Source organism: Cervus canadensis, chromosome 28 (genome assembly GCF_019320065.1).
Source record: "Cervus canadensis isolate Bull #8, Minnesota chromosome 28, ASM1932006v1, whole genome shotgun sequence".
Taxonomy (NCBI): domain Eukaryota; kingdom Metazoa; phylum Chordata; class Mammalia; order Artiodactyla; family Cervidae; genus Cervus; species Cervus canadensis.
The window spans coordinates 32,038,153-32,057,101 of NC_057413.1; the positions used below are offsets into that span (position 1 = coordinate 32,038,153).

An 18,949-nucleotide genomic window follows, 5' to 3' on the forward strand; every position below is an offset into this window, starting at 1 on the left:
CCAAAAACTACTGAAAATCAAAGGTTAAAACAAAAAGACAAGTACTATAAATAGTATTGTAGAAGCTGAGCCAGAAGCTCAGCCAGTTTCCGACTTTACAGATTTGAACAAGAGTGCTAACTTATCTCTTCAGCAGACATGTGAAATCGTAAAGGCCTTGGCAAGACACTGCCATAACCCCACCCGAGGGCTCTAATCCGAAGCAGCCGGTCATGCCTGGAACATTAATACCGCATTGGATCAGAAGTTGTCTTGATGAGGACAGGCTTAAGACTGAACCACCAGAAGGTAACAAGTGGATCTGATTTGGTTCCGGAGGCAAACAGACCACTGCAAGGGGACACCTTCGGGACAACAGGGAAAAGAGCAGCAGACTGGATGGATGCTGTGAAGGGACGGTCACTGCTCCAGACAGGAGAGTTACACAGTGGTCACAGGTCAACTATACAGTGAGAAAAGGCCCCAGAGGGCCTTATTTCTTAAAGATGCACACAGAACTATTCAGCGGTAAAGTGCCTAATGTTTAGCCTAGACACATAAAACAAGACGAAGCAATTATGGCAAGATGTTAAGAACTGTTTGACCTATATGATGGCTCCATGGGAGGCTGTAATATTATTCCCTAGTTTAAGAATACTGCAACTTTCCATGATAAAAAGCATTTAAAATGAAACAAAGGGAAAATTCTGAATGCTCATAGAAGAGAGACATCGCCAAGAATTTCTGCCACCCCCTGGGACGGGAACGCCCCCTGCTCCCTGCCACCCCCGCAAACACAGAAGCTCACAGGCAGGCTCCAGCGCAGCGCTGACTTCTTAGCAAAGAACAGTGTCGAAACTTGATGGCTAGGACCAAATCACCCTGTCCTCCTGACTTTGCGTTATTCCTGGTAAAACATTTAAGGAAAAGAATGCCTACTGAGAACAAGTCACGTTTTCAAAGCCAGCTAACAACTGAGGCCATACTTGTTAGCCATTTGTGTTAGTAGTTAACCTACCTGCCTCCACATCAGAGCTTTTGCTAATAGGATAAAATAGAAAAGGGTCAGGGAATTCCCTGGCGGTCCAATGTTTAAGACACTGCACTTTCACTGCTCAGGGCAAAGGTTCAATCCCTGGTCAGGGAACTAGGATCCTGCAAGCTGTGTGCAGAAACTTAAATTAAATAAATAAATAAATAAATACCTAACTAATTTGCCTAGGATCATACTCCCACTCTCTTGCTTAGCCAAGTGGCACATTGGGTTTTGTACACTGATGAATTTCCATTGTCTCCAAAAGACAATCTTTGCCTCACTTTTTTAGAATCCCTTTTTCATGATGGGATAAGTGATCAAATATAATGGTGCATAAGATTATGGCCTCACATCATGCTCTCATCCTACGAAGTCCTCTTTCTATGATATCAATACTTTCAAATCCTCATTCCCAGAAAGTGAGCAAAGGACTCTAAAGTCAAGTGCTCCTCCACTCATCCAAGAAATAGTTCTTTATCTTCAACTCTGGGCATGTTTGTACTTTAGGGTCCTTTACACAGAGAGGGAGAAAATTTTGGCTTTACCCTATAAAATATGTGTCTCCTTAGATATCAGACAAGCATCACCCTTTCCAATCACATATACAATTTTTTTACTGGGTATGGTGTTTCAGTTTTGTAAAATGAAGAGTTCTGAAGAAGGTGGTGGTGGTGATAGCTATATGACACTATGTATGTTTAGAATACACAGAATGGTATGTGTTCTCAGTCACTCAGTCATGTCCGCCTTTTTTGACACCATGGATTATATCCTGCCAGGCTCCTCTGTCCTTGGAATTTTCCAGGAAAGAGAACTGGGGTGGGTCACCAGTTCCTTCTCCAGGGGATCTTCCTGACCCAGGGAATGCATCTCCTGCGTTGGCAGTCAGATTCTTTACCACTGAGCTATCTGGTGTGTATCTTAACCACAATTGAAAAAAAAAGAAAACAAAACAAAACCAGATGTACAGAATTAATAGATAACTACTTTAGAGTGTTAAAAGGAACAGATAAATACAAAATATATGTGCCTGCTCTAGGCCCTGAAAATAGAGGCAAAATATATGTCCCGTGTCTTCTAGATCTGTACCACGTACATAGATGTACCATGTCTTCTAGATCTGTTCGAGACACTTCTGCCATTCTAGAAACGTTAGATTTATTCTCCACACTGCTTACAATGTGCTCTTGATTATAATGAATAGCACAAATAAAATACACCCAACTTAACATCAAAGTACTTGATTCAGCACACAAGAACTTCCTTAAAGAATTCACATTTCCATGTGAGCAATTAAATAGGAATATATTTCTTCTGACAAACAATTTTAACCAGAAACTGGTAACAGTGGTGTCCTGCCCTGAACCAAACTAGGAGGATAGGGCACAGAATTTTAGATCCTGATTTTCCCCATGGTAGAACAAAGGAAAATCATTCCCTTACTGGACCAAGGCCTGTTCAGTCACCTCCTAAACAGCTGTGTAAACTGTTCTCCTTCCCGCTGGTCTGGCTCACCTCTCCTGTCACCTGCATGACCACCATCCTCCCTCTCGATCCCACCATCCCCTATCCACATGGGGCCAGGGTCGTCCTTAGATGACCTTAGAACACAAACATGCCACCACCTGCCCCACATCCTTAGAAATCTCCCCTGGTGTTGCTCTCGGCCTGCTCACTAAGTTCCAGCCACACTGGCCTTTGGGAAGGCCCAGGTCCCTGGGCATCCCACCCTCTTTCAAAACTCAGGGCCTTTGCACATGTTGTTTCCTCTAACTAGAATGCTCTCTGCCCACAGTTACTTCCTCGCTAAAACCTGCTTCTTCAGGCTCCAGCTGAAGAGTCTATTCCTCGGAAAGAATTTCCCAGATTTCACAATCTACCAATATTTTCAGTGCATGACTCTCCTCCCAGTATGGTGTTTTCCTTCACAGCAGGTACTCTGACCCGCTTTACCTGCATTTAACACCTGCCTTCTGCATGACACTGTTGAGGGCCATGGGGGCAAACCTCTTGATTCTGCTGTTTACAATTGAAGCACCAGAGCCCTTTATCAGCTCATAACTGCTGCGTTGCAGGAACAAATGAAGGACTTGGGAACCCGAGTGCAGGACTTTCCATTTCCCTTACATTTACCGCAGACCTCTTGCACATCAGTTCCTCATCATCAGTAAAACAGTCACTGCAAAGTGTTCCTACTGTTCTGTGTACTCCACGCACCCTGACAACATGCTACCGATTTCTATGCCCAACTAACTGATGAAAACACTACCGAACAAGGCCAGGGACGGAATCTCAAGTTGCAGAAATACTTCTCTCCAGGATGAGCTCTCAATAACTCATTTTCCCTCAAGCAGTCAGTACTCTTGTGTCTTATTCTTCACCCACTCACAGGTCCTCTGAAGTTTGTCATTCAGCTCAAATTCTCCCCTGTGCCAACTACCATGCTTGGCTCTAGACAGTCTGAAACTCCAGAACCCTCTAGCCTACCAAGCTGTAGTGTTCTGCAGAAAGAGTTCCCAGCCAACTTCAGTCAAGCTTTCACAAGTCTCTGCTACTCCTGCTAAATTTGCAAGCTGCCTCTTCTCCCTTTAAGCCCACTAAGGCCTCACCTGATGAAAACAAGCAGTGGAAACAATGCACTTTACTCATCAGCTCTGTTACTTGCTCCTGGATCATCTCTTTTGGATCCACCCTAATTCCTTTCAAGTCACACCAGTCAAACAAGAAGTATTTATTGAACATCTACCATGTGCCAAGCACTATTTCATCCCTAGAGACATAACAATCATTAACACAAATCCTTCTACTTCTGTATAGCTAGGGTATGGCCAGGCTCACAGAGAATTAAAAAAAACAAAAAAAACAAATCATATCTAAAAACTAATGTTAAGATGATCTGACATCAATATCATATTTCTTAAACTGTTTCAAAATATCAAGTTACCAACTTACCCATCAGGTAGGTTTTGCTCGTCTAAGGCTTTCATCTCCTCCAGAACTTGCCTCAGTCCATCCTCCTGGAACATATACAATTACACTCATTAATTCCCCCACCAAGTTGGTAGCAACAGTCTTTGCTTACGTATCTTATGAAAAACCAATAGTCCTTCCACACCTACTAAGATGGCTATAATAACAAGTGTTGGAGTGGATGTGGAGAAACTGGAACCCTTGTCCAATGCAGGTAGGAATGTAAAATGGTACAGCCCTATAGAAAACAGCCTTGTGAGTCCACAAAAAGTCAAATTTCGAATTTCCATCTTATCCAGCAATTATTCTTCTAGGTATACACTCAAGAGAATTGAAAACCTATGTTCATACAAAGTATGTCTATTCAACGGAAAATTACTCAGTCAAAAGGAAAATGCTGAGAGATACAACAACATGAACTTTTAAAACACTGCTTAGTGAAAGAAGCCAGACACAAAAGGACAAATATTGTATGATGCAACTCATCTGAAATGTCTAGAATAGGCAAACTCATAGAAGCAAAGTAGATTAGAGGCTACCAGGCTGAGGGGGTAGGAGAGTGGGTAGTCACTGCTAGATAGCTATAGAGTTTATTTGGGGTTATGAAAAAGCTTTGGAAATAGAGGTGATGGTTGCACAACAATGGGAATATAATTAATGCCACGGAAGTGGACACAGAAGAATGGTTAGAAATGGCAATATTTAGTTTTATATCACTTACTACAATTAAAAAAATTGAAAGGAATGAATTACCAACAAAACACACAATCAACATAGTCATTAAGGGTAATCTTAAAGACTGAGAAGTCAAACAGAAAGGAGCACACACTGTATGCTTCTAACTGGCCCTGTACAGAGGAATTTGCTTTTGCTGGCATGTGGACTCCAGAAATACAATAAAAAAGACAAATATAATCTGCAGGGGAAAGAAAATCCTTGGCTACCTAAGGCTGCAGATGGGAAGTAGCCAGTGCCACAAAAGAGAAAAGGGAATCCTTGGGATAGCAGAAATCTTGGTTGGGTTGCTGGTTATAAGGATTGTATACATTTGTCAAAACTCTATTAAAATGTGTATTGTGTTATAGAGAAATTATACCTCAGTAAAACTAATGACAAAAAACCAATAGTCTACAGAAGTAATAACACATGACAAAAGCATGAAAATAACTTACTATTTATTGGAAAAGGATCTTAAAAGGTTACTACTGAAAAAAAAAAAAAAAAACCTACACACTGCTAGGATAGAAAACAGAAGGGTAAAAGGAGTTTTTCCACTTTCTACTTTGACAAATTTCTAAAACAATTTCCCTTGGAAGGATAAAAATACTAGAATTATAGAATTCATAAATGCTACACACTGTTTGTCAATAGGAAACCCCTATGCCTGAAACACTGTAAATAAACTATATTTCAATTAAAATTTTTACCAAAATAAAACCCAATAATGCTATAACAATGACAACAAAAAACAAACAAACAAAAGAAACCTCAAAACAAAACAATGATAAGCAACCCATCTACTGTTAGAGCCAAAATAAATGCATTAGCAAAAAAAAAAAAAAAATGCTTTAGCACTACGGGTATAACTGTAAAATTACACTATTTAATGCTGCTTGGATGTAAGAAATGATTTCTAATGAAAAATGAGAACATGACTTTTACATACTCTTTAATCAATTGGTTAAGAAGATATCATGGAAAAGTCTGATTTACTAGAATTCACTTAAATATTCCTTTTATCACAAATATTATTTTAAAGGACAGACAGCTGAAACTTGCACGATTAGGAGATCAGCAGGTATACAAAAGATAATATGAAATAAACTTGTAAAGATACAACCGAGCTTTCAGATTTAAATTTTTATTTATTTTTTAAGACTTATATTTTTAAAATTTACTCTGGGAATTGCATCATTTTCTGCTCCCACCTCCAGCTGTAAGCCCCTGGAAACTCAAGATAATTTTCCTAAAGACTCAAACGATGATCAGTACTGCAGATACAAAGTGCATCATTCCAATTTGCCAAACACAGCACCTAAGGGATTCCAGAATGAACAAGGCAGAGTCCCTGCTCTAAACCAGCTACCATCTGCCAGGGAGGAATGATTCTTGAAAGCATGTGTGGGTTCAGGGTGTGAGGACTCAATCAGATCAAGACCAAGTCTTAGTCTAATTCCAACTCAGCTGTCCCAGTGGCCAGCCCCCAAAGGCAGCCACAACTGCAAGAAAAGGTGCACTGACGCCCTCTAAGACCCAGAAAAGCCAGTGATTTTACACTTCTAAGTTCATCCCTGAATCCCCCACCTCCACCCTGCCTCTTCCGAAAGTGGGAAACCAACACTTCAAGTCTGAGAGAAATAGACAGCCGGACTAACAGTCTGAAAAGCCAGCACCTGTGGGCACTGTCTGCACCTTTGGGCTCCTTTCTTCCCAAGTGACCTAGTCTTCCCACCCTAGTGGGGACATATTGGAAAGCCTCCACCCTTCTCAAATATCTGGCTTAAAACTCAGCATTCAAAAACTAAGATCATGGTATCTGGTCCTATCGCTTCATGGCAAATAGATGGGGCAAAAATGAAAACAGTGGCAGAATTTATTTTCTTGGGGTCCTAAATCATTGTGGATGGTGACTGCAGCCGTGAAATTTAAAGACCCTGGCTCCTTGGAAGAAAAACTATGATAAGCCTAGAGAGCTTTGCAGACAAAAGTCCCTCACTATAGTCAAAGCTATGGTTTTTCCAGTAGGCATGTAGGGATATGAGAGTTGGACCATAAAGAAGGCTGAGCACCAAAGAATTGATGCTTTTGAACTGTAGTGTTACAGAAGACTCTTGAGAGTCCCTTGGACAGCAAGGAAATCAATCCACTCAATCTGAAAGGATATCAACCCTGAATATTCCTTGGAAGGACTGATGCTGATGCTGAAGATCCAATACTTTGGCCACCTGATGTAAAGACCTGACTCATTGGAAAAGACCCTGATGCCGGGAAAGATTGAGGATATGACGAAGGAGAAGGGGGGGCTACAGAGGGTGAGATGGTTGGATGACATCACTGACCCACTGGACCTGAATTTGAGTAAACTCAGGGAGACAGGGAAGGACAGGGAAGCCTGGTGTCAGGCCTCAGTACATGTGGTCATAAAGACTGGGGCATGACTTAGGGACTGAACAACAACAACCCCTCTGTGATCTATGTCTCCAGTGAACCGCCCACTGTGGTCTCCTAACTTTTTAGATAAGGTAACTGCCTGAAGTTGCAGGAATAACAGACTGGAACAGAATTCAACCTGGGGCTCCGCTTCCAACAACTGCCAAGTTCAGACATGCCCATTAACTTGATGCGTAAGTCCAGTGGTTCAGCTTCCCCATCTGTTAAATGGCCCAAGTGTCAGACTAAGTGCCCTTGAATGTTCAAAACAAAACTCACCTTACCCAAAGGCTCTCCCTGATGACCGCCAGATGTTTACTCTGCTTCCTGAGAGAAGCCTCCAGAGACGCGGTGTTTCCCCTCCCCTGCTATTCCTCTCACCTCCACCCCTGTCCTTGTACCTACAAGACCTGTCCTCTCAGGACACGGTGTTCAGTGACCCCCGACCGGGCTGTTGACCACATCCATCTCTCGTGCTGTCTATCATAACTCACTCAGAACCAGTCTTTCTTCTACCTGATCCAATCCCCTAAGGACTGCGTGGTGGTTTAGTCCCTAAATCGTGTCCGACTCTTGCAATCCCATGGGCTGCAGACTGCCAGGCTCCTCTGTCCATGGGATTCTCCAGGAAGGAATACTGGAGTGGGTTGCCATTTCCTTCTACAGAGCATCTTCCCAACCCAAGAATCGAACCTGGGTCTCCTGCTTTGCAGGCAGCTTCTTTACCGACTGAGCTATGAGGGGAGCCCCTTCATTAGTGAAGTGAAAGTCGCTCAGTCTGACTCTTTGTGGCAGTCCATGCCATAATAGTGGAGTGGGTAGCCTTTCCCTTCTCCAGGGGATCTTCCCAACCCAGGGATTGAATCCAGGTGTCCCACATTGCAGGCAGCTTCTTTAACAGATGAGCCATAAGCACTGCGACAGCTATCTAAACACAGAGACATCCCATCGCTCCTCTGAAAAGCCTTGTGAGTGAAGAGCGAACCTCCCGCCCCAGAGCCCCCTTGCGGCCCGCCCTTCCGCGGCGGGGAGGGGAGGGTGTTTGCCTGGCCGGCCCCGGGGGGCTACCCACACCGCAGCCCTCAGGGCGCGGCCCTAACGCCCGGGCTACCCCGTCCCCACTTCTCCGGGGTAACTGGCACCTGAGCTCCAACCGCCCTTCTCCCGGTCTCTCCGCGCGTCTCCGGGGCGAGACGCCCACCGCGCAGCCCGCGCGCGCAGCGGCTTCCAGGACCTGGGGCGGCGGGGGGCGCTGAGGAAATGGCGGCGACCCCCGCGCGCGAGAAGCCACCGAAACCGACCTGCCCACAGCCACGGAGTGGAACCACAAGCACAACCGCCATCCCGCTCGCGGTTGTGCAGCCCCAGAGTAGCGGCCCGGGAGGCGCCCGCCCGCCCCCGCCCTCACTGCGCCCCGTCTCAGGCAGCCTTCCCTCGGCCGCGCGGCGCAGCTCCCGGGCGGCTCCACGGCCTTCTCGCAGAACACGGCGCAGGCGCCGGGCGGAGAGCTTAGCCGAGCCTCTGCGAGGGTCAGCCGCGCGCAGAGGGTGTGAGCGGCTAGTAGCTGCCGGCGCCTGCGGAGCGGGGGTCGTGTGGCCGGCGAGCCAGGCCGGCGCCTGCGCGGGCCGGCGGCCGGGGAGCGCGGGCCTGCGTCGGGGGTGAGAGCCGAGAGCGCCGCTGGCGCATTGGGGCGAGGGCGGCGGGTGAGCAGCGAGCCTGGCGGGGCGGGGAGCCGGGAGCGTGAGCTGGGAACGTGGGAGCGGCGAGCCGAGCCCGCACCGCAGGGGGCGTGTGAGCCAGAAACCGGGCCCTGTCATTGGGAAACGGGCGCCGGCGCCCCTGGGCCCTGTGAGCCGGGAGGGCGGGCGGTCGTCCTCGCCTGAGGGGCGGGCAGCTGGCCCCTTCCCTGAGGGCCTGGCGGGAGCCGGGAGAAAGGTGCGAGGAGCCAGCAGTGGGCTTGGCCAGTGCCTGGGTCCTGCCGCCGCTGGGCTCCTAATTGTTTTTAATTTGAGGATAATGACAATATCCTGATTTTCCTACCCTACACTTTGGCTTCTGAAGTGACATTTATCTAAAAACTGCTGCATTGTTCCAGGTCAGTCTGTAGCCACATGTTTGTGTTTCTTCCCTCCGTTCTCCCCTCCGTTTTACTAGAGTAGAACTGATTTACAGTATTGTCTCAGTGTTGGCTGTGCAGCGAAGTGAATCAGTTATGTGTCTATATGTGTACCTGCTCTTTAGAAACGTTTTTTCCATACGGGCTGTCACAGAATGTGGCGTCCCCTGTGCGGTACAGTTGGCCCTAGTTAGTTATGTTTCGCTCACAATAGTGTGTAGTGTGTGTGTCAGTCCCAGCATGCCAGCCACATGTGTGTTTCTTTGGTGCATGTGTGTGTGTAAAACTGCTAGAGGGTCAGAAACAGGCTGAATTGTGGTTTTTTTTGTTTTTTTTGTTTTTTTTTTAACTCTTCGGCTTTGAAAAGATAGTTCTTGAAACTTGAAAGAATTACTGCATTTGGATTGTATAGTTGATCTGCAAGGAACATTTCAAGAGACACAAAAGCGTGGGGGGTAGTGATAAATATGTGGGCTTATGACAACAGCAGTTTGCTTTAGTGATGTTTTAACAAGGGCTTCCCTGGTGGCTCAGTTGGTAAAGAATCCGCCTGCAATGCAGGAGACCCAGGTTTGATTCCTAGATTGGGAAGATCCCCTGGAGAAGGGAAAGGCTACCCGCTCCAGTATTCTGGCCTGGAGAGTTCCATGGACTATATAGTGCAGGGGGCCGCAAAGAGTCAGACTCAACTGAGCGACTTTCACTTCTATGCTAATAATACAAAGCATTTTGTATGTGCAGAGTACGTTTTTGGCAGTTGTACTTGAAGAAACAGAAAGTAAGGCTGCCCTGTTTGAAGGTGGCACCACTGGAAGGAGACAGGAAGGGCCTGTTCTCTTCGTTGCAGGCGGCTGCTGCCTGGTGATCCAGCACCGTGCCTGAAGTCAGCATCCTGGTTCTGACACTTACCAGCTGTGGGATCTTGGCAAAACCTGTCTTACTGGGTTAAACGTGGGCAGTTTTTAAAAGTAGGGTATTTTCTTAGAAAGGGTTTAGGAAATCTTCAAGCACCTGAGTATTAATTTTAACAGAGTATCTCTGGGAGCCTTCCACAGAAGTATGTGGATCCTTTATCTGGAGCTGCTGGCCAAAGAGGAAAAAAGACATTAAATGGACAAGTAGAAGGTAAGAACTGGATTTGATAGAAAACTCATTGACAGAATGGTAAATTAAAATGGGACTGCTGACATATTCTAATAGCCAGAGAAAATCACCTGTTGGACGTCTAGTGACGAAAAAGATGAGGAGGGAAATAGTGTATCTTATCAGGTGTCAGCCACAGATTAAATTGAGATTGCCATTTCAGGAGCTAAGTTATGAGTTCCTGGACTTCCTTGGTGGTCTGGTCCAATGGTTAAGACTCTGTGCGGTTAAGACTCTCCAATGCAGGGGGTACAGGTTCGATCCCTGGTCAGGGAACTAAGATTCCATCTGATCCATGGCCAAAAGGAAAACAACAACAACAACAACAAAATATATATATATATATATATATATATATATATAGTTCTGTTTCAAGATACTCTACAACCTCAGGAAGGTTGAGAATTAAGAGGAAAGAGGAGGTGAAGGATGAGAGACGCATAGGGCACAGGGAGGAAATGAAGTGAAGGAGATGGAAGCAAGCATCTCTGGGGAAGGTGGCAAGGAAAGAGATGGGTCTTTAGTAAAAGGGACAGTCCTTGACATGGGCGATGATTTTGAAGTGAGCTTGTCCGAGAAGAACAGCAGAGTTTTCCCCATCTTCCTGTTCTCCTGGCTGTTAGAAGGCATTCAGCATTGAGGTGCCTGGGCGTGCAGAGCTGTGTGTAAGCCTCTGTGCAGGAACACGGGCATAGGTACTCATCTGTAAATGTGTGCAGATTGATGTCATATGAAATGTTACTGCTTTATAGGATGGTGTCACGTTGGCCAGAACAAGAGAACTGGAAAGGAGAAAGCAGGGGTCGTGATGGGGAGATCAGGGAACCTACCACCTGATACAGTGTCCACTGGAAAGTTTCCAACTTCTAATGCAGTTTCAGTTTGGAGGGAAGTGTCTCCAAAGTGAGGGTAGAGTGAGAGTAGGTTGAGGCTAACATTTTAGAAGAATAAATTAAGTTGAAGTCATGTAGAAGCAGACTCAGTGTAGACCAGAGTTTCTCACATTTGATTTAGTTGCCTGGGGACCTTATGGGAAGTGCACTTGCTGAGCAGGAGGTCTGAGATTCTGTGTTTCTAACAAGTTCTCTGACTAGCAAGGGTGTAGCCTTGCCTTTAGAGACATCTGGAAGAAGAGCATTGGATAGTGCAGGACATAAACAGGATCAAGAAAAAGCATTATTTTGTTTTTCTTTCCGAGCGTGTTTATAGCCAGAGGGAAGCAAGGAGTTGAAGTAGCAATTACAGGTTTAAGATACCATTGCTAAGAAAAGAGGGAAAAAGAAGTGGTGGAGATGATCCATAGAAAGACTGTAAAGGGGGAAGACTTAAGACCACAGATCCAGAGAGTACCCTTTGGAGAAGACAGATTCTAGTGAAAGGAGGAAAGTAAGAAAGTAAGTCCTTAGGGAGGTGAGTTTGGAGTTGATGAGGACACTTGAGAGAATTCCTTCTAGATGGCTTCATTGTATTTCCACTGAAAAGAGATGAAATCATTGTTGCTCCAGAGAATACTGGGGGTTGGGGAGAAGGGTGGTGGTGCTAGAAGTAGGGGAAACCCCAGCCACTCTAAGTAACTCTCAGGCATCAAAGGTATATGTTGTATTGATATTTGTTATTTGAAGTAGATTAATTTGAATATGGAAGGCATTGACTTTCTTTTTCTTTTATTTAAGATAACTGATTTTTTGGCAGTTGTTTCACAGAAATCCTTTGAAGCATTAGCATGATGTAGCAAACCAAACTAAGTTTTCAAACAAAACAGATGAATAGGGTTCATTCCCTAAATGCTAGAGCTGTCATTTTCAATAAACACTACACTGATTTTCAAACATGCAAGGTTTTTAATATCTAATAATTTTGTGGCAATTGAATTGTTCATAAAGTTCTTATGGAATACAGAATAGGGAACAGATTGAGTGAATCAATGTAAGTCATACTAGAAAACTAAAAATTAGAAAAAATGAGACACACTAGTTAGCATCTCTTCATGAATGGCAGTGACGTGTAAGATACAATAAGCTGTGAAGGAGTAGTGAGTTTGAAGGGAGAGGAGGACGTGGAAGTGATTCTCTGACATAAGAGTTTGTAGGAGGTAGTCAGAGTTGTATTCTTACATTCTAATAAATGGAGACTTTGTTTTCAGATTTTTCAGATTGGGATTCTACTCCTTTGAGCCTCAGTAATGAGACTTGTCAAAGAGCCAGGCATTTGCAAGTTGATGATCAGTGTCTGTTGATTTCACAACCAATGACCAAAAATCAGTCAGCATCCACAAACTTGGAACAGATGACCTTGTTAGGTAGTTAGAATAGGAAAAAAGAGTGCAGAACAGCGGTGGCTGAAAGACAAGGAAGGGTAGAGCCCACAAAGATAGAACAAAGGAAGGTCCGAGGACCGGAGTGAGGACCTCAGGTAGAACAAACAGCACTCCTGGCTAGCCCAATTTACATCGGGCAAGCCCAGGGGGAGGATAAAAAACATATAAGAGAGGAACCAAAGGGCCAGGGGTGTCTCCCCTATGCGTGTGCGCTCTGACTCTCTCTCTCTCTCTCCCCCTCTCTTCTCTTTGCGTCTTTTGGGTCGGCATGCCCTCACACCTCCAGGATGTATTTTCCAAATAAAACTGAGCTGTAACATGGAGCTATAACACTTTCGGAGGGCTGTGACGCGCCGAGAGGTTAAAGTCTGTTGCTTCAAATTTTTGCTGTGACAAGACAGAAGCGAGGAAATTACACACTCCCTTGACAACCTTAATAGATGAAGAAAAGGTGAATATTGGAGTGGTGTTTCTGGTAGGGAATCACATGCTCCATCAGCTGTGCAAGTCTCAGCTGCCAGAAGACAGAGAAAGCAAACAAGGCAGTGAAGAAGCCCAGAGCACTCAGCCCTGGGCCACCTGTGCACCGACGTTTCCAAAATTAGATGTTGTGGCAAAACCTACTGTGTGCTGACTCCTTTTATGCAACCTGCAGCCAAACAGTATTTCTTAGAAAGGTGTTTGCATTCTTCCTCTGACCATAGTAAGACAATGCATGACAAAGAGAGTTAGGAGAAAGTAAATTCATTTAGGCTATCATGTAGCATACCTGAGAGTGGGTAGCAGGATTATATGTAGAATTTTGCATCTAGTTGGGAGACCTGGGTAGACATCTAGACATTGCCTTCTCAAAATGTGGCTTCGTAGTCATATTTTTGCATAGCTCTAAATTCATAAGTATTTGTTATAAATTATATTCAGTATGACTGCAGGAGCACCTCTGAAGCCAAATGCTAAAATATTTCTTGTGTTTTCTATGACGTTATATATTTTAGAATTGGCTTTCCCAGTGATAATGGGAGTCATGGGAAATTGCTACATAGTACCTCCTCAGTTGTACCTGTCTAATATATCAACTTGTTTTATTATTTGTAATGAATTAATAGTTCAGAAGGAATGTTGGTTTTAAGAGTGCTGTATCATTTAAAAGCAGTGTATAGAAAAGCAATTCTTATTCTACTGGGATGCCCAGACTATTGAGTAACCACATCTAATACGTGTTGTCCATGAATACCAATTAATTTAGTGCCTTCAATCGGTCATACAATCAGGGCTCTAGTAAGAAATCATACACTGTTTCTTTTTTCACTCCTATTGTTTTTTCTTTTCTTTCCTCACCTGTAGAACTTCCCTTTGCGTTTACAAGATTCTCAGTTATCTCCTAGAATAGTGACTACAAGCTATAAACTCAAAGTGTTTTGTGTGTGTGTGTGTTTTACATCTCTACAAGTGACTTGTTTGCTCTTGTTTCTCAGTGAGCTTGGTTGGTCCAAGAAGCACAAATTCAAATAAATCACCTACCTGAATCCTTTCAACACTGGAAGAAGTGACATAGGAAAACCACCAAATAAATAGAAGCAACTTCAGACAGTTCATGCAGATTCTCAGTCTCGTCTCAGTCGCTACCTTTTATTGAGTAACCGGCAGAGTCTATTCCTTTAGGGTCCCAGGATTTGTACATGTATTGATTTCATATAGATTTATTCTGTACTCGACCTAGAACATTTTATATCCTAAATATTTCTGGAACCATTCCCCAGTATAGGCCTGCATCACCTTTTTTTTTTTTCATTATTAATGTCTTCAGATTCTTCTCCCTCCACTTATTTGTATGCCCTTCAGATTCCATCCCCTGTAGTGTTTAGAGTCACCTGTCTTAAAAGCACATGTGACCGTAAACCACTCGTCAAATCGCATTAATATGTAGACATCTTACAGCGACGCGTGATGCTTTCATAGTCTGACTTGCGCCTGACTCTCCATCTCTCACCCTTCTGTCCTTTGCTCTGGAATCCTGAGCTGCTGCTGACGCCCCCTCACCAGTCCCTGCGCTCTGAACAAATGTTCACCCTCTCCTGTGCGCTTCTGTCGCCGTCTTGCTGCAGCCTTCCGTGCGCTCCCTCTCCTGCCCGCTGTTCCCGTGAAGTGCTGAAGTCTGCGCTCAGGCAGTCTCTCTCGAAAAGCCATCCCTGACCTCCTTTATCTACACTTCTCTTTAAACTCCAATGTCTAGTACTGAGCAGGAACCCCCCAAATAATTATTGAATAAAGAACTAAAGACTTATGTATACCAGGATGATTTTGAAGAGCTTGTCCTCTGCAGTCTAAGAGCCAAGAGGGTAGACATGTGAAGAAATAACTTACATTCAGGTGATGAAGATACACTTGAAAAATCTATAAAGTCCTACGGAACTTTAGGAAAGAGATACCTGTTTATCTGGGGGGAAAAACAGCTATAATCAAGGAGAACTTTACGAAGCAGGCTGAGCCTTAAAAGGTGAAAAATAATTTGTTGGGAAAGAAACATTTCAATTTAAGGAATTGAGAAAAGGAAAAAAAAAAGTAACAGGAATTTTGTAAACCATGAATAATGTTGCAGTTGAAGCTTGGCGTGTTGTTATGAAGTAGAGAAGAGAAGATATTGTGGCTAATGTCTGTCCAGTATTTTGAAATTTTGTTTGGTTTCTGATTGTTTTGTTCACTGATGTTTGGATGAATTTATGAATGAATCTTTGAGATGTTTGTGTGCCTGTAACCTGATGAATTCTGGTATCTCCCAAAAGGTTTCTTGAAGTTTTAGATCATTGGAAGTATTTCTTAAAGACGTAAAAATTCAGCTGAAGATTAAGATTGATATAAGCTGGGAGGAGGGATCAGGATGGGGAGCACATGTAAATCCATGTCTGATTCATGTCATTGTATGGGAAAAACCACTACAATATTGTAAAGTAATTAGCCTCCAACTAATAAAAATAAATTAAAAAAAAAAGATTGATATAAGCTGTCATTTGATACAATGTTTTAAATCTATGTTTTAAATATTCTGTCTTTTATCTAAATATTCTAGGTAATTTTAACAAAACTTACAGATTTGTTAGCAGAACTAGACTTAGAAATGACATGAGAGGAAGAACAAGAAAAATCTGATGGAGATGAAAATAATCATTCACAGGTATGTGAAAGTGTAAATTTAAATTTCTGGTTTAATACTATTTTCTATTCTATAACAACATAATACAGTTTGCAACAAAGTTCATAACAAATAAAATTACCTTTCAAAAGTAGACTTTTAGAATCGACAGATGATCACTTAAGTTTTTATAGCAGTTCAATTAGAAAACTTAAAATATTGTTAGAGTCTACTGTAATTTATAGCTTGTCTTTGGAATTGAGGCAAAAAACTCTCCTGACTACTGTTTACTTCTTCCATTTTTATAATTTCTTTACATGGTAAAGAAGGTGAGATCAAATACCGAATCATAGGATTAAAGAGTTGAATTTATGAACAATAGGACAATGATGGTCCCTGACCTAGATATGTGTAGAGAGAAATCATTGCCAGTGGTCAAGGTTTTCTGTTGAAATTGCCAGTCACTGATGCCAGGACTAAAGATTCATTCTGTCTGATATCTCATCATAGTTGACTTCAGTTCAGTTCAGTTCAGTTCAGTTGCTCAGTCATGTCCAACTCTTTGTGACCCTGTGGACTGCAGCATGCCAGGCCTCCCTGTCTATCACCAATTCTCGGAGTTTACCTAACCTCATGTCCATTGAGTCAGTGATGCCATCCAACCATCCCATCCTCTGTCTCCCCTTCTTCTCCCGCCTTCAGTCTTTCCCAGCATCAGGGTCTTTTTAAATGTGTCAACTCTTCGCATCAGGTGGCCAAAGTATTAGCTTCTGCTTCAACATCAGTCCTTCCAATGAACACTCAGGACTGACCTCCTTTAGGATGGACTTAGGGATGAGCATTCAACAACAGAGTAGATCATAGAGTCAGCCCAACTGCCTATTAAAAGTATTGAACCTTCCAGATTGGACCTTTGTTGTTAGGGTACAAATAATAACTTTATACTTTATTTCATTTCTAGGTGGGAAATCAGTAAATATGATTAAAAATGCTTTATCCACTTTCATCGGTGGCTGTTAGGATTTAATATAACTGAATGTAGGGGCTTCCCAGGTAGCTCAGCTGGTAAAGAATCCACCTGCAATGCAGCAGACCCCGGTTCAATTCCTGGGTCAGGAAATTCCCCCAGTGAAAAGACTAGGATACGCACTCCAGTATTGTTGGGAGACCTGGGTTCAATCCCTGGGTTGGAAAGATCTCCTGGAGGAGGTTGTGGCAACCCACTCCATGTTCTTGGCTGGAGAGTCCCCATGGACAGAGGATCCGGGCAGACTACAATCCTAGGGGATGCAAAGAGTCAGACAGGACTGAGTACACACATGACTGAATTTAAGCAGGTAATATGTATTGATGTATAACATTATCATTATATATAATTTGCATTAATTTAGGAATTGGTTTCTCTTTCTGATTGGTGTTAATAGATTTTGGCTCCTCATAATATAAAGTTTGTCTGTTCTCCAGATATTAGTCCTTTAAAAAAAAAAAAATAATAAGCTTTCACATGTGCTGTAGCGACTCCCTGTCTAAGATATAGTGAGAGGAAATATTTTTAAGGGAAGCCAGCATTTATAACATTAAAAATCATCTCCTAATTCATTTTTGGTAGATTTAATATACATGAATTAATTCAAACAAACAGGGACAAAATTGGGTTTTGAGTTCAGGTGTTTCTCCTATTTTCGGGTAAGGCAAGTTACTTTTCACCTAACCGAAAAGGGTAAGGTGAGGACGAGGGCCTCTGGCCAGAAGTCGTCTCAGGGCCTCGTCCCCTTGGCAGCAAATACACGTAAACAGCTGCACAGGCGCTATTTCCTGGGAAAGGCAGTGGAGAACTGGATGGTAACTGAAGGGGAATAGGGAGTTCACGGGAGTTTCCTATTTTAGATTCAGAGGGGAGCTTTTAGTGTATATATGCTGCTAGAAATGAGCCAGCAGGGGACGTGTTTATTGAGTTGAATCTTGTTTCCATTTCCAGTGGTAGAAAGCTTATTGATTGTATGACATTATCTTTAAGCTATTAACAGTAAACTAATTGCACACAATACTTCTGTTCATGTATAGTTTTGTGGTAAGGGCTTGTTCATTGGTTCTGAAGTGTAATATCCTTATGTAATTGAATATGCAGATGATTGCTTCAATTAATTCTATCATACATAGATTTTTAAAACTTATAGAATCATGAATACACAAACCCTTAGGCTATACTGAATAGGATTTAATCATTCCTTGGTGATTCTGGATGATCGTATCATCGTGAATAGCTACGGTTTTGTAAGGTACTCTGAAACATCACATCATATTAACTTCTTGTTGTTTATAGATTCCTGGGAAAAGGGGAAATTTTTGTTTATATTCAGTAGAAAAAGCTATTGACAATCTTTCATTAATTATTATTTTTGGATCATAAAGTTCTAAATTACTAAAACCATGCTTCCCATACTAAGAGTGTCGTTAATACATCTTGTGTGCTCAATAAGTGCATGTCAGATGCATGAAGAAAGAGCAGAATGGTTACATGAATGCCTATTGATGAATTTCTTTCCAAAAAACAAGTCTTTATTGCAAGTAGATTTCCAATATTGCCTACATGGAAAGATGTTTGATTTTTTTAGAAATATGTTAAGATTCAGAAATCATTAATTCTTTATAGCTATTGGTAGCCATGTAATAATAATATAGATTCATTTGCTATCATATTACTTAGAAAGACTTCTTTAAATCTCACTTTCTCAGCATGCTTTGGAGCCGCAGTGTTGAGGCCAGACTTCCTGGGTTTGAATTCTGAGTCTGTTGGTGACCTGCTGTAGGCTTGGACACGGTCCTCAGCCTCTCTGTGCCCCATCTTTCCCCGTGTAGAGGACCTCAGGCATTACCTGTCTTCGAGAATAATTGTGAGGATCAAAAGTGCCTTCAGATATGGCAAGTGCTGATCATAATGCATAGCAGTTGCATAGGAAGTCCTCAGAAGACTAATATCATGGTTATTGTGGTTTTCATAAAAATGGGTTTCTTTCTTATAAGGAATTAAGGAATACCTCCAAGATAGGTTTTATTGCCATAAAAGGTAGTTCTTATTGAAAATGACAACTGCCACAAACCCTGGTA

General features: G+C 42.9%; 1 protein-coding gene and 1 long non-coding RNA gene across 4 annotated transcripts; one reads left to right on the top strand and one right to left on the bottom strand.

Annotated features, from left to right (window-relative positions):
- Positions 1–723: 723 nt before the first annotated feature.
- LOC122429275 (DNA replication complex GINS protein PSF1-like) lies at positions 724–8,840 on the bottom strand (the record flags this gene model as incomplete). Its single annotated transcript, XM_043449502.1, has 3 exons — positions 724–886; positions 3,968–4,032; positions 8,568–8,840. Coding segments are annotated over 3 exons (441 nt in total), but the record flags the coding sequence as incomplete, so codon positions are not given.
- A 13-nt stretch (positions 8,841–8,853) lies between these two features.
- Positions 8,854–18,731, top strand: LOC122429480. Of its 3 annotated transcripts, XR_006266037.1 has the most exons (4): positions 8,854–9,230; positions 10,283–10,376; positions 15,779–15,883; positions 18,578–18,731. It is a non-coding gene; the product is annotated as an uncharacterized LOC122429480 (long non-coding RNA). The 3 variants fall into 3 exon arrangements; XR_006266038.1 differs by lacking the exon at positions 10,283–10,376; XR_006266036.1 differs by lacking the exon at positions 8,854–9,230 and having other exon boundaries at positions 9,910–10,376.
- Positions 18,732–18,949: the final 218 nt, after the last annotated feature.